The sequence below is a fragment of the Rhamphochromis sp. 'chilingali' genome, assembly GCF_963969265.1.
Source record: "Rhamphochromis sp. 'chilingali' genome assembly, chromosome: 7".
In the NCBI taxonomy this organism is placed as follows: domain Eukaryota; kingdom Metazoa; phylum Chordata; class Actinopteri; order Cichliformes; family Cichlidae; genus Rhamphochromis; species Rhamphochromis sp. 'chilingali'.
Window position 1 is genome coordinate 20,289,999 of NC_137934.1, and position 26,493 is coordinate 20,316,491.

General features: G+C 41.2%; 1 protein-coding gene and 1 long non-coding RNA gene across 2 annotated transcripts in view; both read left to right on the forward strand.

Moving 5' to 3' along the window:
• Positions 1-12,561: 12,561 nt before the first annotated feature.
• Positions 12,562-26,493, forward strand: part of usp6nl (USP6 N-terminal like) — a 51,456-nt gene continuing 37,524 nt past the window's right edge. The window contains exons 1-2 of the mRNA XM_080887545.1: positions 12,562-12,774; positions 25,945-26,018. Of these exons, the coding sequence (XP_080743671.1) occupies positions 12,726-12,774; positions 25,945-26,018 (123 nt within the window). The 5' untranslated portion in view covers positions 12,562-12,725. The remainder of the gene's footprint in view (positions 12,775-25,944; positions 26,019-26,493) is intronic.
• On the forward strand, positions 13,728-24,549 carry LOC308400060. The gene is made up of 7 exons (XR_013972304.1): positions 13,728-22,495; positions 23,034-23,129; positions 23,226-23,319; positions 23,410-23,521; positions 23,608-23,761; positions 23,879-24,006; positions 24,120-24,549. It is a non-coding gene; the product is annotated as an uncharacterized lncRNA (long non-coding RNA).

A 26,493-nucleotide genomic window follows, 5' to 3' on the forward strand; every position in this document is an offset into this window, starting at 1 on the left:
AGCGCTCCAAGCTGAGCACATCACACGCGAGACGAACACATTCAGTTCGCAGAGTCTGAGCTGCCTCGACCATCCACTGCTACTTTCAGCGGCCACCAGGAGTTGAGTCGAGATTTACGGGCTGCTTCACATGGAGCTGAGGCAGCATCCAACGCAGGTGAAGCTTGAGATTTAGTGTTTACTGCTGCTGCACATCTGTGCCGTCAGCTGTTTTATAGAAAAATACTGTGAAAGCGGAGGATACTTGAGCGCTGGAGAGTTTGTAAGCATGTCTTGACATCTGGAGAAGGAAGAAGACTGAGCCGGCAGCTCTCGTCCTGGGATCCTGAGGTGCGAATGGGATGCTGAAACCAAGATCTTCAGGAGTCAAGATGTGGATTAGGAGATGAATTCCGAGGAGGGGTCGAGGAGGGATGAGGTTTTTCGGGGTGAGAACGCAAGAAAGGGCTGCCACTGCCCCGTGGCGACTCCGCCTGCCTCCACCGCCACCTCCCCGTGAACATGCAGGTCCTACAGATCGTCAAGGAGCTGGTGTCGCCGTCCAGACGCAGGGCAGCGGCCAGATTCGGAGGTGTGTGTGCGCATTTTATGACCCATTAAGCTTCTATTGCAGCCACTAATTGTGTCAGAGGACAAAGATTTGAATCAGTGCAATGAAGACAAGATCAAATCTACCTGACCAAACATTATTTTGGGAGAAAGGAACGAGGAGAGCCTTGTTGAATGTATGGAGATTGATATGAAGTGCATGCAGGTTTTGAGTAAATCTCGTCCCTGAAGCAGGTGAAAGGTCTACTGTTTTACTCTCAGTTATGATGTGCCTCACTGTGAGGAGCTGTTAATCCTCATCAGACAACTTCATTACTGTAGGTTTCAGTGGAGTGTTGGTGTTTCACAATAGTTTAAGGTCACCGCCTTTTCTTGGTGCAATTTCAGAAATATTTGTTACTCTGATCTGCATAATTAGTCATGTATTAATTTGCAAACTGCTGCCTAGAAAGTGCCATCCGACTCTGTGTCACTTGCAGCCTCTTCTCAAGAAAATTTATAGATTTGAAGTTGGTGAATAAGATGCATAAAAATGCTCCCAGCAGGTGCTGAGGTCCAGTTTAAAAAAAAAATCACATTGCTTGAAGAAAAGTGAAGCCCTAAGATGTGCGAGACTGATGCCTGCAAATAGATAGATAGATATATAGATATCTGCATATGAATACGTAGAAGCTGCAGCCGGGGGGAAACAGAAAGCCTGTCATTCACTTGTAGTCTGGCTTTTATTGACCACTTGGGTTTTGAGCACACTTTGGTACGCTGTGTGTGGTAAGCATATAAGGGATGTCATTTTCTGTAATGCATTAGCTAATCATGGGCTGTTTCGATTTAGCTTTACGTTCATTTTTCATTTACCTGCATTCGGCTACAGTGAAAAGGAAAGCTTGGCTCAGATATCTGCTGCCTGCACGCGAAACCCCTCAAAAGTAGCAGCCGAGGTTAAGTCAGCACACTTGGGCCTGTTGTGTTTAGACCAAACACAAGGCAGTTCTCTTAGATGGAGAGATTCAAAGTATGAAAGATGGACATAGCTATCGATTAGCACAGCCTGGTTAATCTCCTTTTCTGACTCTTAGAAGACCAAATTATGTGGTTAGAGACGGGGCACATACAGCACTATTAGAACCACATTAATGGATCTTTAATGCCCCCTTTGTCCCTAAAAGTCAATGTCACAAGTAACACTTCTGATAGTTGATTTGATGTGGCCTCCTTGGCACAAAAACGGTCCAGTTTAATAATAAATTTAATTAGTTTGTACTGAATGTCATTGTGGATGAGTTTAAACTTTTTGGTGTGCCATGTGTCATTAGTCTGAATGGGACGGACATGCCCCTCGAGCAGCTTCTGTAATAGCTCTGTTGCTGTGGGACGTGTGTGTGTGTGTGTGTGTGTGTGTGTGTGTGTGTGTGTGTGTGTGTGTGTGTGTGTGTGTGTGTGTGTGTGTGTGTGTGTGTGTGTGTGTGTGTGACGGCTTCATTTCTCTGGTGTGCACTGAATAATGAAGCATGGTGCTCTGAGTAATGGAACACTATCTGACCACTGACCCGGTCCTGTCTCCTGGTTGGATGCCACCCTGTGCCGTAGCCACAGGTTTGCCCGAGCTCTTTGCCCCTGCAGGAGGAGGAAAGGCACAGCTTGTCGCTTCAGTGCTTCTCGAATAAAAAATAAGCTTCTGTTTGTTACTGTGGGGAAATTTGCATAAATTTAATGGGCAGTTTAATCGACACTTGTTGCAGGTTTCTTCAAAATGTAATCTTTTTTTTTTTTTTTAGAAATACTGTTATTTATTTATTTTTTGCACCTGCTAAATTCTATGTTCATGTACTTGATATCAGCTTTCACATGACTCTTTCTGATTTGCCTCATGTTGTTATTCCACTTGTGTAAATGTAGAAACCTTTATGTGCTTGAAGCCACTGTTAACCACTGGATGTACCTGCTCTAGCAGCCAGGATATATTTGATTTAAAAGGCTTGAATTCAGGTAGGAAATGCTTTGTCTCCTGCCAGCTGGCATTCATAACAGCTTCAATTTATCAACTGGCCCCACTAGGACACTTGTGTAGGGCCAATTAAAGCACACAAGGAAGCGCTGCAGCATGGGCTGCATTGGGGGGGCAATATTTTAGGACTTGGGTCCCAAATCATTGGTCAGAAAAGATCGATGGAGACAGATGTTACATTCTCCAGCACGCAGGTGCTTTATTTTTGGTCACTGGACAAGGTCATTTACTAGTTTAACTCCTGGTTGTTACGTTTCTTCCATTTTCTTTTCGTTAATGCAGACAATGCACTGGGAAGTTGGCGGGTTAAAGAGATAATATCCAATCAGATGGTATTAGTTAATTTATGAATGTATTTTATAATATTATATTCTGAAGGTCTCATTGTCTGGAAATACACATAACTGTCTGTACTTTTGTGCTGTTATTCCTTAATCACTGTGAAGGGACAGCTTTTCCACAACATATATGTGAAGTCCAGCTCATTAAGGGAACTTTGAGCTGTTTTTAATGACTGAAATACTTCTGTGGACACTCTTTTTCTTTTTTGAGAGGTACGTGTCCAGCATGGGAGCAATAGGGATTTCTCAAAGAATGAATTGCTGTAACAGAGGTGGCATAAACGGGGTTACAGACTTATCACATCGTTTTGTGTTATTGTTTGTATTGAATCTACCTAAATGTCATTATCACATCTGAGAGTGTCTTCTGGTTCAGAATGAGCCTTTGGGGGGTGACTATGCTCAGCAATGAGCCTGATACAGAAACGTCGATGACTTCCAGACCATTTTATAAACGAGAGCTTCTGCTCTGCTTGAGGAAAAGAGAAGAAGTTGGGGGGAAAAAAATTGAATAAAAAATAAATATTTTATTACAGTACTGTGTTTGGGGTGGAGAGTGGTGGGGGTGGCTTCAAAGGTGGCTAAAGTGTGAGAAAAAGCACTGCACCCCATCGCCTTTCTCTACTTTCTCTAATTGAGCTGCATTTGTCAAATTCAAAATCCAGTCCAACATCGACAACCATGAAGATAACTTTTTTTGTCTTCTTCTTTTAAAGAATGATAATATTTTTTAATGACTGCCCATTAACAATCCACACTTTCCATTTGGCTGTCGTCTTTATCTCGGTCTATCGGCCCTGCAGACGAATTCACCTTGGCTCCTCTCGCAGCCTGAATCAGTGCAGGCAGATTTAGCACGACGGCCTCCAGCAGATACAGGACACACAAATTCACACACTCGCTGCAGTTCTGTGCAGACTGGGAGGAGTGGTGAGTGGGGATAAGGTGCGAGGTGCCAGCAGATGTTGTTGAGCTCCTCGGCTGGATAGCGCGATGGCATGAGTGTGAGATAACAGAATATCTGATAATTTGCCCAGCTCCCTGTCAGCTTTGCAGGATCAAAACCACATGTACTTGTGAGAAAGCATCAGATTGTGTGTGTGTGTGTGTGTGTGTGTGTGTGTGTGTGTGTGTGTGTGTGTGTGTGTGTGTGTGTGTCTGCCACATTTCTGAGCATGCTCAGTGGTTCCTGCCACATCAAAAAACAATACATGTCATGTTCATTTTAATAAAGTAATGTCTTAGTTTTAGGAGAAAGAGCACTCGTAAACCTGCAGTTTTGAACACTTTTCCTTGGAGACAACTTAAAGTGAGCTGTTAGGGCTGCAAGCACCGTGTTTAGTGGTTAATCAGCAGCTAATTTCTTTACCAGTTTTTCATTTGCTTCATAGCACAAGACCAAGTATAACAGCACATCCACACACATTGGGCGATTGTGGCTCAAGAGTTGGGCGTTCGTCTTGTAACCGGAAGGTTGCCGGTTCGAGCCCGGCTCCGACAGTCTCGGTCGTTGTGTCCTTGGGCAAGACACTTCACCTGTTGCCTACTGGTGGTGGTCAGAGGGCCCGGTGGCGCCAGTGTCCGGCAGCCTCGCCTCTGTCAGTGCGCCCCAGGGCGGCTGTGGCTACACTGTAGCTGCCATCACCAGTGTGTGAATGGGTGGATGATTGTGTATAGTGTAAAGCGCTTTGGGGTCCTTAGGACCAAGTAAAGCGCTATACAAATACAGACCATTTACCATATTCCACAAATTATTTAAATAGCTGCTCTTATTACCTGTAGAATAAGTTAACCAGATGCCTCTAGAAGAAGGGAAGAAACCTCTGGATGAATGAGATGGAGTGCAGGGATCAGAGGTCAGAAGGGGATCTGATGGCAGTGTAAGTTTGCAAAATGTAACTTGAAGGAGGCCGACTGTAGCTGAGTCTACGATCTGGTGACTCGAAGATGTCTAGTAAATAAGACAGGAGTTGCAGTACATGATTAGATTATTAGAAGGCCTGACCCCAGCATACCTGAAGCCTCTCCTGAAATTGGAAATCAACACTGAGAGAAAAGTAGAGCCCAGACTGAAGCAGCTGACCTGAGAAGGTGTAAGGCAGTGGGAGGGGAGGGCCTCCTGTGGCTCAGATTGAGTGGGTTCAGGTTAATTTATTGGTTGATTGATCTTGTTGGTGGGTCCATGTTTTAACTACTTGTTTGCTTTATATACAAGATAAACAGAATATCTCCGTCTTATAATCAAAGCCAGCGTGAAAGTTCCATTTATTCTTTCTAATGGTCAGCAGGGGGTGACTTCTCTTAAAAAATCAAGTTACAAAACAACTATAGAAATCTATGGGCAACTGGTCCTGCTTCTCTCTTCATCTCTGACCTCAGTAAACACTTTTCAAATGAGATTATGGTCTTAATCACTAGTGTATAAGCCTGACTTCCCTTCTCTAAATAATGGTCCCTATTGCATATATTAGGTCATGCTCTAAACTGAAGGTTGTTGGTTCCATTATTTAGAAGAGCCACTCCCAAAAGTCTGGGCCGCAGCCCTCTGTACTATATTTCATCCTGAACTCAATCAATAGTAGGAAATATAATGGAGCAGGTGCCAGAAGAAAAGTTGCCGAAAAACTTGAACTTGACAAGGGTCTTAAGTCATAGGACAGAAAATTCTTGGAAAACTTTGTTAAACTTTTCTGGGAAGGAAATCCGTTTATATTGATTTAGGTCTGCAACAGCCTGCGGGAGGTCCAAGGCCTCAACCTGGGCTCTCATTCAGTCCACACTAGAGTAAAATTACTTGGGGATCTCATTATCAGGTAGGAATTTACCCATGAGTTTCCGTTATTTGCAGTTCATTCATACAGGACAAACAAGGTCTGTGTGTCAGTCCCATTTGGCCAAATGCGTCCAGAGAGGCGGAACTGTCCGGCTCTCACTAAAACCTTGGAGAAATGTGTTAGCTTTCCACTGTCCATGAATTATCCCCTCCACTTATTCCACAAAAGAGCACAAAAGTGCCTTGTGCACACAGAGCTTCCCTCTGCAGCAGCGTTTATCTACTGCTGTTATTGAGAAGAGGGAGGGGGGATTTACAGCAAATCTAAAGCAAGACTGCAGCCTGCTCCTGGTCAACACCATCAGTAGCTCACTGCATTATTCAGCAACCTTCATACTCTTCCTCTCACTCTCTCTTTCTTTCAGTCGAGGAAAAAAAAAAAGAAAACCTGGTTCATTCACATATTCAAATTCTGCACCAGGAGCATCAGACAAGAACACTTCTTGGTGTTTTGCATACCAGGAACACCATCTGTAGGCATTTTGTGCGTGTTTGCATGGCTATGTGTGTGTTTATATTTATTCTGGCCTGGAGCTTTAAGAAAACTACTACACGCTGTTAAGCTAAGGAGGGACTGGCAGATAGTCCAGACCCAGCGGGTGTTGGGCTAAAGCTGACCGCTGACAACCACATTGCAGCAGAAGGACTAATTGCCTGCCTGTCGTCAAAAAGGGCAGATCTGCAGCACACTTCATAGCGCCGCTGTCGACTCTCTTGGCAGAACAGTGCAGAGTTTAGCCTCAGACAGTGGAGTCATTTAAACGTTGAGGCTTGTTGTATTTTTCACGGCTTGTGTCAGATTCAGTCGGCTGTATTGATCGCTGCTTTTGGTGCTTCACACCTTCTCTTATTAAATTATGTATCAAGTGATGCAACAGGCCTTCAGATATTACTGAGGCTGGGCTATTACGAGGGAGGTGTTTGACTGAGTATACATTATATAGTGCTGTATAACTATACCAGATTATAACAGGAGCTTTTTGCAAAAACCAATGTAGCTTGCAGATGAGAATAGCGAAGCTGGTGCTTGATAATTGCCAGAATCTTCTGTAGCTACACAAAGAAGTTTGGTTGACGTATGTAGGAAAATGGCACATGGCTTCATTGCTCTGACTTCAGCTTCCTTCAGTTTATGGGCTGAATGAGAAGACCAAACAAACGATCCACTCTCAGATGTCACATCGGGAAGAATTCATGATTTTCAGTGCATTTGAACTCACTCATTCACTCATTTGAACTGAATGCACAAGCAGGTAGCAACATCTGGGACTGAATAATGGAGCCAGTGTGGAAGTACTATAAACTGCAGTTCCTCTAACGGCCAGTAGAGGCTGGCTCCAAAAGTGATTCAATCTTCATAGTCTCCCGTGTTAAAATGTCCAACTCTTTATGAAAACTCTTCAATGGCTGATTTTGTATAATTTAATTTAATAATCCATTTGGTTACTGAAGTTTAGGACGTGGCCTTTCATGACCTGAGACAGGGCTCTGTATTTATAGCTAGACGTCCGCTTGGCTATTTTATCACACTAAACTGAAACATTTAGAGCATCATAATGGAATTGCAAACAATATGACTTTTGTTGGGACTCAGCCCCTCCCAATAAGGTTGTGTTTCGGTTTCAGTGAGTGAAAATTTAGTATCTCATCAGATTGTTACTCTTGTAACAATTACTCGTTATTACAGTGTTAATAACGGGTCTCCAGCCTGTAAGCGTCCAGTGTTCCTCTGTTTCTCAGCCAGATCTGCCCTCTCCCTCATTTGTCACGTCCAGTTTCACTTCATGCCCAACTTGAACTTGATTGCTGTCCTCTTCAGGGTAGTCTTACCTCCAGCTGTATTTGGATCACTCACTGAAAGACCCGTTTGAATTTCTTACCTGTGCACGTTAGTAATTTTTCCCTGAACTTTAAACTTGTGCAGACCAACCTTAATCCTGAGTTGCATCACTGTGGATAAGAGCTACGACTCGTGCTTCAATTTAAAGACCATTCAGAATATTCCCAAGTTGATGAATCATGTATTTGTTAGCCCACATTACCCCTTTGCTTCCAAATTCCAAAGGCATCTGGGGAAGAACATTTGGACCAAACGACCTGGACTGTGCTGGAAGCCTTTTTTGTCTGCAAAAATTTACTTGCCACCTACCCTGCTCACCAGATTTGGCTCCATGCAACGCAGTGGAGGTCATCAAGCATTCGTCCCAAATGCTCACATGCACACAGTCACATTCAGATCGAGGGTAAGACATCAGGAGCTCTGGTAGTGGTGTATTGCTGCATAACCTGCATCCAACCCTGAAGGGAATGGCTGTGTAGTTTCGATATTAATTTCATTTTATTTTATTTTATTATTATTATTATTTTTTTTTAATAGGTGCAGTCTCTAAACTTTTTGATGGTACCTCTTATACCCATTTTATAACTAAATCTTGGATCCTTTAAACCTGTCTGGCTTTCTGCATCATTTCTGTCAACAGGTCCGACCTCTTGGTCCTAATGTTCCCACCCGACTTGTCCTCGGTCACGGTGCTGGATCCGTTTCCGTTCATGCTAACAGACTTTAGCAATCTGGCTTCATCAAGTTTCAATACTGCTTACAGTCATGCTTCTCTACACAGAAACGGTTGCTCTTTTGCTCTAAAGTATGCTTAAAAAAAATAAATACATAAAATGTGGTCAGCTTTCATTTCCTCTGTCCTCCTTGGGATCAGGAAGCCACACTGCTTTGAAGCCCAGAGCTGTGCTTATAATTGAAGGCAGTGTGAATACTCCAAACCACAGAAGCATCTTTTCTATCGTTTGTCATCTCCACATGCTGACTGTTAGAGGATGACAGATAATTAAGTCAGCTTGGTGGGATGTATCCTGTAAATTAGCCGCAGTCTCCTGTTTATGCACAATTTAAATCCACTGGGGTTCAGTTTGTCCAGCTGAATGGGTAATAATACTCCAGCGTAACGCAGCACCGAAGTCAATCCAACCTTAATAGTTGTGTAAAGGCAGTAAAAAGAATTGAGTATGTGTGTATTTGTGTGTAGTCTCTTTGCATGCCAGAGAAATAAGGAAATGCTCTGTAACGAGTGAGGAAGTTGTGCTGGTAGCCTTTGAGGAACAGTGATTTGAGTCACTTTCCCTGAACTACTGTTGGAGCTTCATTCATCTTCCTGCTCATCTGAGTGCATTTATTTTGTTCCTATTATGTGAGAAATGCAGCTTTAAAGTATTTTGCATTAAAAAAAAAAAGTGATCGGAAATGAGTGCATGTTTTAAAAAAAAAAGAGGAGGGAAAACAGCCGTCTGATTGTTACTCTCCTGAGGTAGTTTGACAGGCCTGTATTTAGCTCTCGCTGCCTCTGATCTGCACCGCATTTAGTCTCTTTGAACAAAAACGATGGCGTGCGGTTCTTTTACAGGCTCCTGTTGGCTGATAGACGCCTAATTCACCTTGTGGTTACTTGCAAGTCTGCAAATCTGCCACTGCTGCATGCAAATTTAAAAAAAGAAGCCTTTGAGCTCGGTATTCATAAACTAAGATGGTATTAGTTAGCATTTAGTTCTTCAGGGTCAGTGGGATTATTGCTTTACAAATGGGCTTTGATATGGGTTAAATTATATATTGATGTAATTGTATGTAGATTATTAAAAGTTTTAAATATCATAATTTTTTTTTTTTTAAAAAGGAAAGAAATCATGAATAAAATGAGTAAATAATTGACTCTCAGGCTGCCCTGCAGGAGGCTGCTTGTTCCGCTTGTAGGTTACTGCAGCTGTTCTCAAATAAAGTCAACACCTGGCACTTCACTGCATTCAGACTTACTTTGTATTTGTGGTACAAATGAGTCTGCCCTCATGTAAAAGCACCCGTTAGCTCTGCATAGCTCGTTGTCTTATCGTATCAGTGGCCGATCACAGTGAAAGTCCAGCAAATGAAGCCAAACTGAAAAACTGCTCTCCTTTCTAGATCCTAAATCTATCTTTTCTGTTCTTGAGTGCAGCACAGAGCACCAGTCTGCTTAGCCAGCATTACCCAGCATGCCTTTAGTGCAATGTTATAAACCTGCGGTTATCAGTAGCTGTGGCTCAGGAGGAAGAGCAGGTTGTCATCCAGTCTGCTTGCTAAAATATCCTTAGGCAAGCTCCTGAACTGCAAGCTGCTCCTGATGCGTTCTCTGGAGTGTGAATGTGTGTGAGTGTTAGATGGAAAGCCCTAGAAGAAAGAGTTTCTATAAATGTGTGTGAGAATGAGGCTTGTAGTCTGAGTACGGTGTGCTATATAAGAACCAGTCTGTTTAGCACACATTGTCTGCTTCACGGGTTATTGTGTGGTGTGAGGTCTGACCTGTTATAAATTGTCTTTTATCGTATAATAAGAATCAGCAGTTAGAGGGATGCACAGTCTCTCAATCCACTCCACTCCACAGTGACATGAATTTTTAAACCAGAAAAAAATACTGCAAAGTAGTTGCTACGTTCTCCAGGGGATTTGTGGGCAAGCAACAAGAGGAACGAGTCCTTCTATTGTATCGCTGAAGAGTCTACTCACCAGTGATACTCTTATTGCTTTTCAAGAATATGGGTCCAATAAAACTCTATCGTAAGTTTTTTTTTTTCTTCAAGTACTCTAAATGAAATCTAAATGTAAAGATTTTGCAAGTTTTATTTTCCTTTGCAGATAAAACTGTATATTTGACTGCATGTTGTTCAGATATTTTTATTGAAAGTGTGTGTTGTGTGAGCCTGGTGACTAGATCAGTCCTCAAGATAGTTCCAGTACAACTGCGCTGCAAACACACACAGTTAGGATGAAACTACACGACTGAACTTGGGATTATTTTTCAGAGTAGTGACTCGTCATGAGTCATCGTGAGCGTTCTCTCGTATGTTTTGTGTTTTACTTGCTGCTTGATGGTAGTTTTGGCTGACAGCACCAGGCTCACCCACCAAACTGCCTGATCTCACATACAGACTGAAGACAGGAAACAGATAGGGGTTAAAGGTCACATGTTCCATCCCTTTTTTAACAAGGTGATGTGAGCCTCACGTTTCTTAGTTTTTTGAGTTTCAGCTCAGTGATGTTTGCAACAGGCCTGGCTTTTGTGTGGTTCAAATGCTCGTTTGTAGCATTTGAGATTACGGATGATATTTTGTTTATGAACCTACATGCATACCTCTTATATTAGTCAGTATTCAGTTAGCTAACACTGCCACTGTTTTATGGTTTGTTCCACTTTATAGGAAGGTAGGGCTAGCTGTAGCTTTCTTTCTTTCATGGTGACTGTCAAGTCGGATTATAACCACCAAGAAACAACCAATGACAGAAAGAATCCCTTGATAAAAAGATGGTTTCCAGGTAGACTGTGCAAGACATTGTCCACAGAACTGCAGTATTCAGCCATTATTTTAATTCTTTCAGCCATTATTTAATTCTTTAAACTCGATTTAAATGTACTTTTGATTTATTTACTTTGGGTTTGTTTCCAGTTCTGTATCTGAGGACACAAGCTTTGTTTCAAAGATTTCAGTGCTGATATACTTCAGTGTAAATAAGACTGAGATTGTAGTTTCATGGTGTAAATCTGTATATTTGTCTGTTTAAAATTCAAAAGCAGAGTAACCCTTTAAAGAGAGATGAGCTTGCAGACAACGCAGAGGAGCTGAAAGCTGTACAGCCCCACCCACTCGTTTCTATCAGCTGCAGAAGTGATAACAGCCCTTCAGTCCCATCACAAACACACACTTCCTGTAACGATGCCACACACAGATAGAGCTGAGATGACACGACTTATTTTTCTTTCTTTTAGTTTGTTGATCATTTTTTCTTTTTTCTTGATCATTTTCATGTTTTTATCTTTCTTTTTCCTTTTTCTTTCGTTCACATTTTTGATCTTTGTCTTTATTTCAGTTTTTCTTTCTCCATCGGTCTTTCTTTCTCCTTCTTCTTGATGTGTCTGTCTTTCTTTTGATCTTTTACTTTGATCTTTTGCTTCTCTCCTTTCTTCCTGATCTTTCTTTCACACTTTGTCTTTGTCTTTCACTTTCTTCATGTTTCCTTTACTTTTTTCTTGAACTTTCTTTCTCTTTGTTCTTTTCTTCACATTTGATCTTTGTCTTTACTTCAGTTTTTCGTTCATTGTGTTTCTTTCTTTTAAGCATTCTTTCTTCTTTCATTCCTTTCTGATCGTTCCTTTTTTACTTTTTCTGACTTTCTTCACATTCTTGATCTTTCACGCTTTCCCTTTCTTGAGCGTTCTTCTTCTCTTCCTTTTTTTTTTTTTTTTGTTGCTTGCGTTGCCTGTCGCTCGTTTCCCCAGCACCGCCCTGCCTCTCATCTTCGATACGCCACATCATAAGCCCCGTCATGGTACATCACGTCCATTTCATAATGAAGTTTTAATGGAAACTGTTTATCATCATACTGCCATTGTCTGTCTCTCTCACTTTTTCCCAGCTTGCACACCCCATGCTCTCTGTCTCCCAGAAGCAGCACAGCAAAACCTTTACACACATTTTTGCTTCATTAATAAAACATTGCTTTGTCATGAGCGGTAAGATTTTGAGTTTTACAAGTACATTTTGTAATCCTACGTGGAATTGAAAGAATTCCTCTGATTCACATTTTATTTTTGTGATGTTTGGAAAATCTGTGAAAGTTTCATCGGCTGTCTGGAAACAGCGATTCCCTCTGTCCTTTCTGTCTCCCTCTCTTTGATGTGCTGAATAGAGCTTGTTGTTGTCGTTGTGTTGTTGTGTTTGGGTGGAGAATGTTGTGAGTGGGAACGGCTCACTCCTGAAGTCAGATTTCTCTGTCCGAGTCTGTCTGTCTGTGAAACAAACGGCAGCATTGTGACAGCAGCAGCAGCAGCAGCTCTGATCTCACTTCTCTTTGCTGCTCGCTCATATTTCCTCTCTTTCTGGAGCACTGGGTAGTGACAGTGATGGGATGAGGTAGTGTATGTTATCTCCTGGTGTTTTGGACTTGGCTGAACCGTGACCGATGCGGACTAAAGCTCGCTCGGACGATCCACAGGATGTCTTGAAAAGAGGTAAAAGAAGTCAATTGTGGAGTTCCACTCAGTTTCTCTGTGTTGTTGGCATGTACATAGATGGTATGTGAGGGACATTCTAGCTGGGTGCCTTATGATTAGTATTTTTGGTCTAAATGGATCATATAAATTAATATTAAACTGGTCTGTTGGCTCACAATGTCCTGCTGACGTGGTTTTAATTCAGAGCGTCTTGTGATTTTTACACCAGTGATTGCAATGACTGCCAGATAATCATCTCCTTTCCAAATGCAAAATCCAGTGAAAGTTTAAATATTGGTCATAGATTCTGACAATATATCTGTATGTACGTTTTTCTTTTTTTTTTTAAGACTTCCAAAGTTAATCAGAAACTTGACACTCTCACTGTACTGTATGTAGGCCACTACACTACGGAGGACCAAAGCTGCTAAAATTATATATAAATATATAAGTAAATAAATGGGTTGGTCAATACGCTAGCGTGCAATTAAATAGTTGCTGTTTTTGTTGTTGGCCTTTATTTAGCCATTAACCCAATGGCATACTGCGTTGTTTTTATTTTGATTTCATGATTTGTACTTAAATAGAAAAAGCACTTACTATATCTGTAATTTCTTTCACGTATATATATTTTATATGATGAAACTGGGCTAAAGTAAAATACTGACTGGATTTTATTGGATTGGATTTTAGGTTGAGTTTGACTTTTTGCTCAAGTTTTTATTAGGTGGGACCATCTGGACAAAATCACCTGTAGAACTGTCAACTTTCTGACAATTTAAATGCAAAAACCTTTCATGATTTAAACTTTTTGCCATCCATACAGACTGTGTGTTTAGTGAACTCATGCTAATATTACAGTTCATTAGGATCTAACAGCTAAGACCAACTTTACACCATGCAACTTTTCAAATGATTTCAGTGTCACAGACAAATGTCAGATGTTTGCCCATCATCTTGATCATATGGTCTTGTAAAAAGTCAGTCAGAGGTTTCTTATATCAGTCTTTTTCACATTTGGATTTGATGTCAGTCCTGACGAATTACTAGCATAGCTAGCGTGGAGGAAGGTAGCAGCAAAGGGTCGACAGCTTTTGCCAAAAAGTTTCCGCTCCGTTTTTCAAGACCTGCTGTCCTTCGAAGTTTTCCACCAGAATGCGTGTAAATAATTTCCTGGACGGCTCGGTGGGCTCTGCAAAGTCTTAAAAACCGATTTATGACACAAGCGCCAGGTTCTGGCTTTTTCATTCTAATTCCTTTCGAAGTCTTCTAGTGCACAGGAGGCATGTGAAGTGTTACACAGACTGGTGACACTTTGCACACAAACAGCAAATGATGTCACCGCACTTAGTAGAAGATAAGCAAGTGCAGACATGTAACAGTAAACTGTCATGTGCCACTTCCAAATATAAAGCCCTGACAGCGGAATGATAACAATGTGTGCTGATAGTGGATTGTGAGGTACTGTGGACTGTCTGCTGATAAATTTGTGAGCCTTCTTACATGAAGGTGCTACAAATTAAATGACTTTGACAAAAAACTTTTTTCTCCTTTTTTTGGCTTTGTTGAAACAAGCAGAATTTTAACTTCTCCTTTATCTTAGCTGAGAATGTGCCACGGGTAATGTGGGAGTTAATTATTTGTCTGTAAGTCTGGTTGGAGTCTGTGATTATTGGTTGCTGGGTGTCATTCAGAGGTTTGTGTCACGTTCCTGCAGTTGCGTTGAGGTTGGAAATGAAGACTGGGTGAGGCAGATGCTTGTTTTGGAGGCACAGTAATAACACATGCTTCTCTAAAGTTGCCTCATCTGTTTGTTGTGAAGTGGGAAACTTGTTTCGTGAGTGTGCTGAGTTGCGTTACTGATGCAGTACTTACCTAAAAGAGCCGCTTGTTTCAATCGAACGTTAAGTAGCATTAATATTGTGAAATTGTGGCTCCATAGTGTAGCCATTTACACATTTGTCTAACAAGTGAAAGCTTCAGGAGGAGACTGAAATCCCTTTGGGTGCAAAGATCTGCCAAATCAAACATGCGGAGCTGCCCGATGTGGCGACCCCTTGTAAATAAGGGAGTGGCTGGAAGTACCGGCACAGCTTGCAAACATTCAATATTAGATGTGGCTTTCATGGGAAAACTAGTGATGCAACAACAGAACAATGTGTTGCAATAATAATCATGTTTTTTAACACTTACACAAGTGTTTGATCTGTAAAATGTTTATTGTAAGTGCTAAAAACCAAGTTACAGTCACAGCCAGTCACTCGTTATACAGTTTTTTCTCGGAATTCTGACTTTTTTTCAGAATTCTGGAGAAGAAGAAGAAGAAAAGAAACGTGCCCATTTAAAAAAAAAAAAAATTTCGGTGGCCCTAATCCACTTCCGTACACAGACTGCCTTGTAATAATAAAAAGGAAAATTTTTGTTAAATGACAGAATATTTCCTGTTCTTGCTCTAAACCAGGGCTGCCCAATCCCAGTCCTCAAGAGCTACTATCCTGCAGCTTTTAGATGCATCCCTACTCCAACACAGCTGAATCAAATGGTTTGATTACCTCTTCAGCATGCCATCGTGTTTGGCAAAGGCCTGATAACAAGCCATTCATTTGATTCAGGTGTGTGGGAACAAGGATGCATCTAAAAGCTGCAGGACGGTAGCTCTCGAGGACTGGGATTGGGCACCCCTGCTCTAAACCCACTGTAATTGCGGTGCCTTATGTAAAGCACAAGTCACTCAGATAAATTTGCAGCAATTAACTTTTGGGGAATTTAGATCTTATGCACAAGTAGAGCAGGGCGATATGGCCAAAAATATTTATCACGATATATATTTGAAAATTTGCTATAACGATATAACCGACGATATAATTGATGCGAGACAAAATACAACTCCACAACATTACTAGCGCAAAAAGACAACCTTCCATTTATTTTCACTTAAACAAGAAGCTGGTTTTTATGTACATTAAAGCTTTATAAAAATGTAACAGTGCAAATGCAAATTCCTTGCTGAAAGTTTAACCAAAAGGCATTTCCAGTAGAAATGGGCTGACATATCCTGAGCATAACCATGTATAATATCCACTGAAGTTAAAAAGAGGTGCTTTGCAACATTAAACTGCATTGTGCAGTACGTATTTTTCGCACCATAAGGTGCACGGGATTATAAGGCACATTAAGCGAAACAAAGCAGTCAGATAAATCAAACTTTATTAAACTCATTCTTCTTGCTTCCTCCACTTCTGTACCATTGATTCATTAATGTTGAATTCTCTGGCAGCTGCTCTATTCCCTTGTTGTTGCAGTATATTAATGACTAACCTCGTATTGTGGATGGATTATCTCAGTTGTTCTCCTGACTGAAGTTTGGTCCGTTTACAGCATCCTGCCATGCGATTGCATTTGTCTCTAACCATGAGGAACCTTCACGTTAACTTTTATAAGTGGAAAAGTGTTAGTGTTCGTCCTCCAGCTTCACTGTTTATGTTATGCTAACATAGCTGTGTCGCTAGCGATCACGTAGCACATCATTATATACCAGCTAGCCCAACTTCAGTAACCCTACAAACGTCACTGCTGTTTAGTTTCCTGTCTTCATTTATGTTGGAAGTGATAGCAGAACTGTACGTTTGATTTTTTTCAGAAATCTCTCAGTCAGAACATGCTATATCATGCTTAGGTAACTAGCGAAACTAGCGAGCTAACTTCCGCTAGCTTCCTGCTAACGTCTAACTCCGTTAAATGTAATAACTTTAGTTTTCATGGATGCCTGGAAGTTAAACTTCATAGTTACACCTGGTAAAGCAGCAATGCTGATCGTTTTATTAAAGATGAAAGAATTTAGACAGTTTTTTAACTCTAAGTGATGCTGCAGTGTTGTTTGACCTGAATGATACGGAGTTTAGGACCCAGATTACTCCCAGATTTAAGAGCATCTTAGTCCGACAAATATGACAATAACAACGGCCGCTTGCATGTTCTGCAAAAAAATGTGCTTTGTCGTGTATCTGACGGACAAACACCAAACCAGTTCCACATCACGGAAGTTGCACCATTTTTACAAACCAATTCTGGTTCATCTGTTTCACTCAACAATCGGCCATGTGCGTATGAAAACAAAGGCACTGCGCATGCGCGTTTTACTCCCATTCTATCGCGATATTTCATTTTCCTATCGTTGCCTAACATTATACCGGTATTACCGTGAACGGTATAATATGGCCCAGCCCTATGCACAAGTTATAAATGCAAAAGTTCATCTTTCAGTAAAGAAAAATGTGCAAAAGTGTGTTTTAAAAGTGTACAGACGTGCAGCTTTTCAACCTAAAAATCGACGCGCAGAGGCTGCCTCATCTTTTTAAATGTCAGGCTGCCGCAAACTTTCAAAAGGCCGAACGGTTACAGAAGTGAAAACCCTCCGGAGTTGAAATCTCTGCAGTAAAACGTCCAGCTCACCTTTACTGGAATATACTCAGTACAAGACTTTACTCCTGTTTTGAATTGATATTTATATCACAGATGAGGGGATCATTGGTTTGCATTGTTTTTAACACATTTTGCATGTTTAGCAAGCACACAGTGAACATGCAGGTCTGAATACAGGTCACACGTGGCCGTCAGCTTCAAAACGAAGTGTGAGCACCGAAACAAAAGGTGGGAAATTAGTTCTTCTCCAATCAAGCCTGTCCTCTTTTATCATAGTTCTTATAATTATTCCTTTTTCTGAACAGATAGCATCTATGAGAGGGTAAGAGATGCACTGACAATGGGTGGAAGAGCAGCAAAGAGCTTTAACAGGCGAGGACTCCTTAAGATAAAAACAAAGAGGGCTCATTACAGCAGCCAAAAGAGGGCTGAGAGAACAAGAAAGACCGTGGTTATGCTTGTCATGTTTTACATTGTCAGGGCTGGTCTTTAACAGCAAGTGATAAAGAGGAAGAAAAACAAAAATACTCTCCACAACACTTCCTGTCACATGGTTAGAGCGGCTCCTAGAGGAATTATCAGCTGGAGGCTTCATCCTTGCATCTGCTCTTAAATTTCTCTTAAATATAGATGTAGTCAGTTAAAGCCGGGGCTCGTTGCTTACGTCTGTTTACGTTATTTCAAGTAAATGTTCCTGCTCCATATGTGCATCTTAAAATCTTCTAAAAGAGCTGTGCATGATTAAGAGTTCAAAATATGAATTTTTATCTTGTGCCAAACCTTGGTGCAGACCCTTAGTGGATCCACAGACTGAAAGAAACCTCTTGGGCTACGTTTGGGCCATTTGTGTGCCTTACATGGTCATATTAGGCATGTTCATTTCCAGTGACATCACACAGAGCTCAAAGCAGGAAAAAGTGTCTGAAACTGAGTTTTCACATCAGTTTGAACCTGACCTCGATATTTAAAACCTTGGCCATGTTCAATATAGTAGAACACGGCAAAGTGTTCTATATGACAGGAAATGACCTCCGGCACGGTCGCCCCTCCCTGACCTTGGTTCTGCTGGAGGTTTCTTCCAGTTTAAAGCGAGTTTTTCCTTCCCACTGTCATCAGTTGCTCAATTGTATTATTGTAGGGTGTTTACCTTACGATATAAAGCACCTTGAGGTGATTACTGTTATGTTTTGGTGCTATATAAATGAATTAAAATAAGGAAAAGCAGAAAAGGTCTTCTTTAAAGAATATTAACGTCTTAGGTTGTAGTCCAAGAAACAGCCATTTACTCTGATTCTCTGTTGCTCCTGAACATTTGTCATTTGTCAAGCATTTCAAATTTCTCGGCATGATTCTTTGGCAGCAGGGGACCCCTTCCTAATGAAAGTCTGTCAGAAGGGTTAGCAGCACCTGAAGCCAGCATTAAATCTGTTTCTCTGTTAAAGCTTTTATATTCCCCCAAACCACCGTGAAGTCGTTCTTTCACATACCTGATGTGCTCAATATGCTGATGCAAGAGGCTTTAGGGCTGCAAGATTACATTATAGCAGAAAATGCCGTGTGAGCTTCCTGCCTGAGAACTGCACTCACCTGTTCAGTGGTAAACCCCACAGGGGGGAAGTGGTACCTAACTTCCTGTCCAGTTGTCATGTGTGAACACTTCTGAGTGCTGACACCAGTTCACTCCTGAATGTATCGTGCAGAGCAGGAGTGAAGGGCAGAGGTGGGGACGGGGTAGCGCCCGGCTGGGAGGTGACGGGCGAGGACATTTTAGTCACAGCGGGGCAGGGACGGTTAGACGGAGCCTCGTCGGCCTCGCCGCTGGGGTCTGACTGGCAAATTAGACAGCGGGAGGTTGAAGGTCAGCTCCGTGGGGGGGCTGTAGTCTGGAAAGAAGGATAAAGGGCAGTGACAGGAGCGAGGAAAATCCCACCCCCAAATGTATAATTGCTGTTTTGATGCTCTCTCAATGTTTGTTCCTGTTTATCTTATTTCTACTTCACAAGCTACTCTGTTTTCTTTTTTCTGGTGCTTTATTTTGCCAAACCAGTTTGGATAAACTACAAGGATAAACACAAGATGAACGTCTACACATCACAGATAATTGAAGTTACTTGAGTTTGAGGCTTCTGTCCATTTAAAGCAGCTGAAGTGACTTTAGTCAGTGTTTTCATGTGTGTGCATGAAGCAGTTGATTTAAATAATCAAAGCCCATCAAGCTCAGAGGGGATTTATCTTCTCTTTTAGCTTATTTTGCAGCACTTTTTTGTACTGCTCACTCTCTCCAGTCTGATCAGACTCAGGGATCGTGCTCAAGGGATTTTAAATAAGGACTGCAGAATTTCCCCACTGCACTGTGGCTTCAGAAACAAATCAATCAATCAGTCAATCACCTCTTTTTATAACACATAGTGTTATCATTTAGATACTTAATTACTGTTAAATAACCATATTAACCTGATGTAAAGTAGATGAGCCAGAGCTCTTGCGCTGGAATTTCTGCATATTTAGCGTTATTCCTCGGTTTTCTTTTCTTTTATTGGACATGGATATTTCTATTTCAAAGGTTTGGTTTGGCACATGCAGGTTTGTGTCATAATTTGGCAAAATTAGTAGAAGTTTGACTTCCCCACAATTAAATTTGCAATAAAGTTCCTAATTTGAGTCACCATTTCTCCAGCTGATGACCATGGTGTGCGGCATGTCAAAGTCATCTTTGGAGGCTCATTATCAAACATATTTCAAGAGTCCTAACATGAAATGCCACATAAACCCTCTGGAGCAAGTCAAGAGCTCCTCGGTTGCAAATAAAAACATAGACCCGATCTCCGTCACAGACGCTGGAGTGATCCTTAAAGCATGAAAAGGCCTCTAATTGCATTTATCTAAAGTCAGACCGCTGTGGAATACTAATATGGCTGTGAGGGTCTCAAAGTTGGGGCTTAGCTTTAGTGCAAAGAAAAGACTGAATCCCATTTCCTTCCCAATTCCTCCCCCGCTCACTATGGGAACCGCAGGGCCTCTCGGGCAGGATTTCCCAGCAGAAAAAGACTTTACTGTATTTGTTTATTTGCCCCAGACAGTTTGCCTTGCTGTGTGCGAACGTCTCTTCCCCCATCCCCTCGCTCGTGGCATCTTCTCCTGCAGAGTGCTCTTGGCAGCCCACAGCCACATGCCTTTCATTGACACACACCATCCTGTCATAAAAATGCCAGCCGGCTCAATAAGGAGAATGTTTGTTCGCAGCGTTTTGGAATTCCCGTCTTGCCTTTCCTCCAGTTGAACCCCAGAGACCTTGAGAGGAAGTTGGAGAATGACTGGAGTCAAATAAAGAGCTGCAAAGGGCTGAAAAGCTGGCAGAATAAGGATCATCATCACTGACTGCTGGGGGTTCAGTGGAAAAGGGTTAAAGAGGGCAAAAGCCAGCAGTTTGAGATTTGAGGTTTTAATAGCCGACTGTATTATTTTCATACTTCTTATTGTTTTTCGTCATTAAAAGATCAGGCGTTGGAGGGGCAGACAGCATTTACTGTCAGCTGCAAGTTCTTGTAGCTTTGGAAATGCCTCAACTTTCCCTCTTCTGGTCAAATTCCAAATGTTTCCGATCCATATATTTGTGAGTCTCAGAACACGTTGTGTTTTGAGCAGGAGAAGCGTTTCGTCACTCAACCAAGTGACTTCTTCAGTCTCAGCTGACTGCAGGTTTCCCCGACCTTATAAACAGTGCATCTGCATAATGACTGAAGCTAGCACCTACTGCCTAACAGTTAATTTTGTGGGATTTCCTTATCTGGGTGATTGAGCATGCATCAAGGCAAGTCTCTAGATTAAGCTTTACTCGCAACTCATCAGATATGAATGCTTCTAAGCAAATGGAAATCCTATAAAGGAAGAGCTGTACAGGCCTGATTGCATGTTAAGAGACTTGATCTGAAATGTAGTGTGCAGCCTAACCCCAACCCCGCTGGGGTTCATCAGTGACCTGGCAGATGTTATAAGGTGGAGGATCTTTTTGTGTCTCACTAAAAGGCACAGAGTAACTTTTAAGCCTCAATTTTCAGCATGCATTGTTATTTTCTGTGCAGATTTTCTTTTCCCAGACCTACCTGAGCATCTTTGGTGCACAAACTGACACTAAAACACAAACAGAAACCAGTGATTTATGTCACTGCCACCACTTCTGCTTCCTAATGCTGTCTTCATCGCCCTTTTATGGCGCTGATTACCTCTCTGAAACCGTGCTCTGTACCGAAGCTGAGAGATGCCTGATGTTGACAGAATCTCAGTATTTGGCGCCGTGGAGTTAGCAGTGAACACACTGAAGGCTTTTCAGGTCTTGGGGTGATTTTACGGTTTACCATCCAAAGGTTTATTGAACTCTTTTCTCCATAAAGACGACATCTGATGACCTCCTCTGCACCCTTGGCACTTCAGTATAGGTATAAAAACGTAGTTTGACGACCATTCGAGTAGATTCTGGGTTTTTTCCAGAGTTCAGGTGAGTTCAGAAAAGAGCTTTAAAAACCTTCTAAAATGATTTCATTGCTTGTTATTTTTCACCCATCTGACATCCATCTTTGGATCTCTAAGGTTATCTTGATCTTGAGAGCTGGGAGAGCGCAGCGTAGATGTTCAACAGGCTTCAGGATGTACCTTGTAAGCATTTTGTCCTCCTAGGTGGTCATTTTATGCTAAATTCAGAAGGCTCCATGCCTGCTACTTCCCCTTCCCACTTCCAGGTATTGCTCACTACAAGGCTTCATTACTACATGCTGCACACCAGATTCAACATAAACACAATGTGACTCCAATTTAGAGCTTTGTTGGCACACATCCAGTGTTTGGTTGTCTCTCGCAGCAAAATCAGGAAGTATGTGTGTAAACTGCTGTTGGAAATGCAGATTTACAATCACAGAGTAGTGAGGTGTGTGTGTTTGTGTGTTATCGGTGTGCGTGTGTGTGAGAGGATAAACACATTTAACACTCACACAATGTGACGCGTAGGCTGGGAAAACACTGGAAACCTTTCTGTGGCGCGGTGACGTCCTCGCCACGGCAGCTGTCGGTTTAAAGCAGCCACACAGTAAAAAATGGAGTGTCAATATTTCAGAGTAAACCTATTTTAACCTAGATAGAGTATTTACAACTCTATGAGGAGTAAACCAGCTCTAACATCAGAGTTAAAAGTCAGTGTAAAGTTTGTTAGTCACGCAGTGAAGACTTCACTCCACACAGTGTTGATTATTACCAGTCCGCAGGCGTGTGTGGCCTCAGAGCTCTAATGCGCAGGGAATTTTCTCCGAAGAGCTGCCACAGTCAGGTAAGTGAAGTTAACATTCCCATACTGGTAACATTGTTTAAAAGGTATTTTTAAACTAAGTAGCTCTTTATAGTTTCACTGATGTCGAGTGAGGACATGTTAGCAGCATTTACCCATAGGTTTAATGGCATTCCAGTAGCTACATGCTAGCAGTTGCTAAAAGTTAAGATGTTCGTTATCTTCTCACTGCGTTAATATGAACCTAAAACATTTTAACTATGTATTTCTTCTAAATGCTGTCTAAATAATATCATTGTCACATGTCAAATCGCACAGTTTGAACAACTAAATTACCGTTTATCAGTAAGCTAATAATCGCTAATTAGCTTACATGAGCGAACATACTTTCAGAAAAAGTGGGTAACATTACCATAAAGTTAACTTTACTGGTTTATATTATTTTAAGCAAATGCCAAAGGCATACACTACTTTAGAGTTTTGCTCATTATTTAGTAAGAAATATGTATTTTGTGTAAATTAACTGATAGCAATGTTAATGACATGTTAAGTAATATTAAGTAATGTTCCTATTTTATAGAAAGGTTTAAGAGTATGGACAAACCAAATCTCTGAGAGATGCAACCAGAAGACGGATGAGAAACATACTTGAGGCTGAGATGACAGAATGACATGGGTAAGAATCAAAAATGTAAGATATAAAGAAACATTTTAAACATTGTATTATTTTTAATTGTGATGTTTAATGCCAATTATTGAATTTATACATTAGGACATCTCCCCCTAAAAGCGTAAGAGTGATGTATGCGCAGGACATTGTTGCTCTGTCTCCATATCTGAAAGACCCATATTCACAACATGGATATGTAAGTAAAGGGAACTTTTCAACATTAAATACATAATTGCCCTCAGAAATGTTGATAACATAGTCCTTCTTCGTTTATTTAATTACATAGAAACATTACTACGATCCAGAGAACAGTTCAGGATACATTGCATGGCGGTTGAAGACCATTCAAAGAAAAGCTGTGGAGGAAAGAAGCGTCTCAGTTTGCAAATCTCCCAAAAGTAAGTTCACTTATCATTTAAATGATACTGATGTAATTTGTAGGCAGGATTCAATCAAACACCTCATTAGTATTTTTGCATTACAGATAGAACAAGATTTCCGACTCCTGTTTTGTGAGGTCACTGGGAGCATATTCTTGGAGAGGTGGCTCACCAATCTCAAAGCAAAGGTTGTAAAGGAAAGTCATGGACTTGTCCCCACCTCAGAGCTCTTGGAGTTAATGTGCAATGCTGAGTCAGGTACTGAAGTTGAGAATGGTATGATTGTGACTGTTTTTATTTGCCATTGTTGGTTATATAGGTAATTCTGTCAATTCAATGTATTTTTGGAATAATTCTTTGTTTATTCGTCTGTAGGCTGGGACAGTGACTTGTCTACTATCTTGCTGCTGCTACATCTGCTACCACCATCTGCACAAGGGCGAAAGAGACCAGGAAAGATGTCTGCATCTCAAGCTGTCAATAACCTCATCAAATTCCCAAAGGTATGTTGTTTAAAATATACTTTCCATCACCTCTATTTTCATGGACAGTGAGTTGAGCTAATCTACTGTCAGAGGATAGTCACTTAATACTGTTGTTTAATGTGTTGTTGTAGGCTGGAACCAGTGTACAGCAGCATCTAGACAACATCACCCGAAGCAGTCAGCCCTACCTTCGTACTCAGGGATCCACAAGAAGCAGCATTCACACCTTCATTGTGATTGAGAAGCATGCACTTCCATGTAATGCGACAGGTTCTGTAGGAGCCCTTGATAAACTCTTTAGGGCCCATTATGTTTTTGGTACATCATACAGTTCATCCCTGACCAACTTTGTTACTTTTCTGCAACTAGACATTGGGGAAATGTCATATTGCTTTCTCTAGTGAGCATCATAGAACTGTGAATTGTAAAGGTTTGTTACGTTAATTAAATGACACTGAATTGAGAAACATAATAAATGCTGTTACTTTAACCTGTATATTTGTTGTTATTTCCATAATGTAGGATAGATCACAGTTATTTAGTAATATAGCATCATAAGATGAATATGAAAAAAATCACACTACAGAGAAATAAAAATGATATATTATTACACATCAGAGTGTTATTATTAAACTAAATTTGGAGTAAAATAGCTCTATAAAGTGTAATCAAATTACTCTGAACAGTGTGAATAACCCTCAGTGTTAAATATTTTTACACATTTTGTTGTTAATTTTGACACTAAATTGAGTACAATTAACACTGAAAAGTTAACACTGGCCATAGAGTAAATTTAACTCTAATTTTGAGTGGGACCAAATGTTATCTGAAGCAGAGTTAAAATCAACTCTGTAAGTGTAAAATTGACACTTGGTTTTTTACTGTGCACACACACACACACCGCCTGAGGTCAGACTGACACGCTGGACATGCCGCACTGAAGCGTTTCCTTCTGACTGGTTTGAAGAGTGTGTGTTGAAAAGGGTGTGTGCGTTCTCCACGTCAGCTCTTGGCACACTCCGAGGGAGCCGGAATAACACACAGCACGTCTGTGATGACAGGATAATCGGATGTGTGTGCGCCCCAGGGCTGAGTTTAGCTAGCAGCAGCGACAGTTACAACACCTAAGAAAACTTACAGGAGGCCCATTACTGCCGTGGTTTTCAAGGAACTCTTGCATAAAATGTAGTGTAGCAAAAATCACATATTCTGATTGTCGAGGGTTAGGATAAGTTTATCTCGAGTGTCCTCCCAAAACGGTCCTTCAACCAAATCGGTTTGAAGTAGAGGCCCTCTACTTCAAACTGTTCCCTGCATCATGTGTTACATTACTAAAGTAAAGAGACAGGGAAAAGGAAATAAAAGAGATCACAGGGATCAAAAAACCACCCTCATCAACCTCCATCACCCCCAGAGGGGAAGCAGGGAGAGGGGAGTTAAAGAGCTGCTAGATACTGTTAGGTTGGGTTAGTAAAAATGGCTGGGTCAGGGGTTCTGGTTGTGGTCATCCCAAGAGGGTTACATAAAGCAAAATAGCTCATTTGAACAGAATATAATAAAACAGCATTGCTTCATGAGGTAAAAATGACTCAAAATAAGCAAAAATCTAAATGAAGTACTATAAAAACTGAGTTTAGTACCATCAAGTGGCTCTATGAAGAAAAACAGGACATCTAATATACATACTAAACAACACAATTTAAACAAAAGTGGTTCAGAAACATCTTTTGAAAACCAGGATTGCAAATGTATTTAAATGAAGTGCAAAATATAACCTGATCTCTTTTAATGTGGCTTTTTTGTCTTTTGCTGAATTTATCCTAAAATAATAGCAGTGTATATATTAATATCCAGCAAACCTTTATTCTAAGTTGCTGTTGCTGAACTTGCTTATGCTCAACGCCCAATCATCTTCTCTCCTCTCTCCTCCCCTCGCCTCTTTTGTTGTCTCTCCAGCGTCTGATACCGAGCAGGATGCAGCGGTGAAACTTGACCAGGAGCGGGCTGAGATAGTCGCCAAATATGACAAGGTACGGCGAACGCTTCCTTCCGTCAGTGTGAAAGCACACAGAAGCTTTGGTGAAGCGGAAAACCCACAGGAATTACTTTTTTTTTTTTCTCCCTCCTGTGGTCATCCGAAGCCAAATTCCAGCCACTCAGTCATGCTGAGACTCCACCAAATTTCATAACGCTGTGGTGAAATCCCTCCATAAATCACTGCCTTATTGCCCGTGAAACACAATAATAACAGCGTGCCGTGTGCACAATGTGCCGCCGTGTGATTTAATCATTTTCATAAATTTCGAAAGGCTGTGATTACTGCGCAAGAGCCACATTTCAGATGCAGCATTCTCAGTGAAAATTAACATGCAAATTATACATCTAAAAGCCACCGTTGTCTTTTCAGTGTGTGTGTGTTCAGTGGGCCGTGCGTTATCTGTGTTAGAGGGGCAGAGAACAACAAAAATCCCTCCTGCAGGCATGAAGGTTTGATAGAAAAGGGAG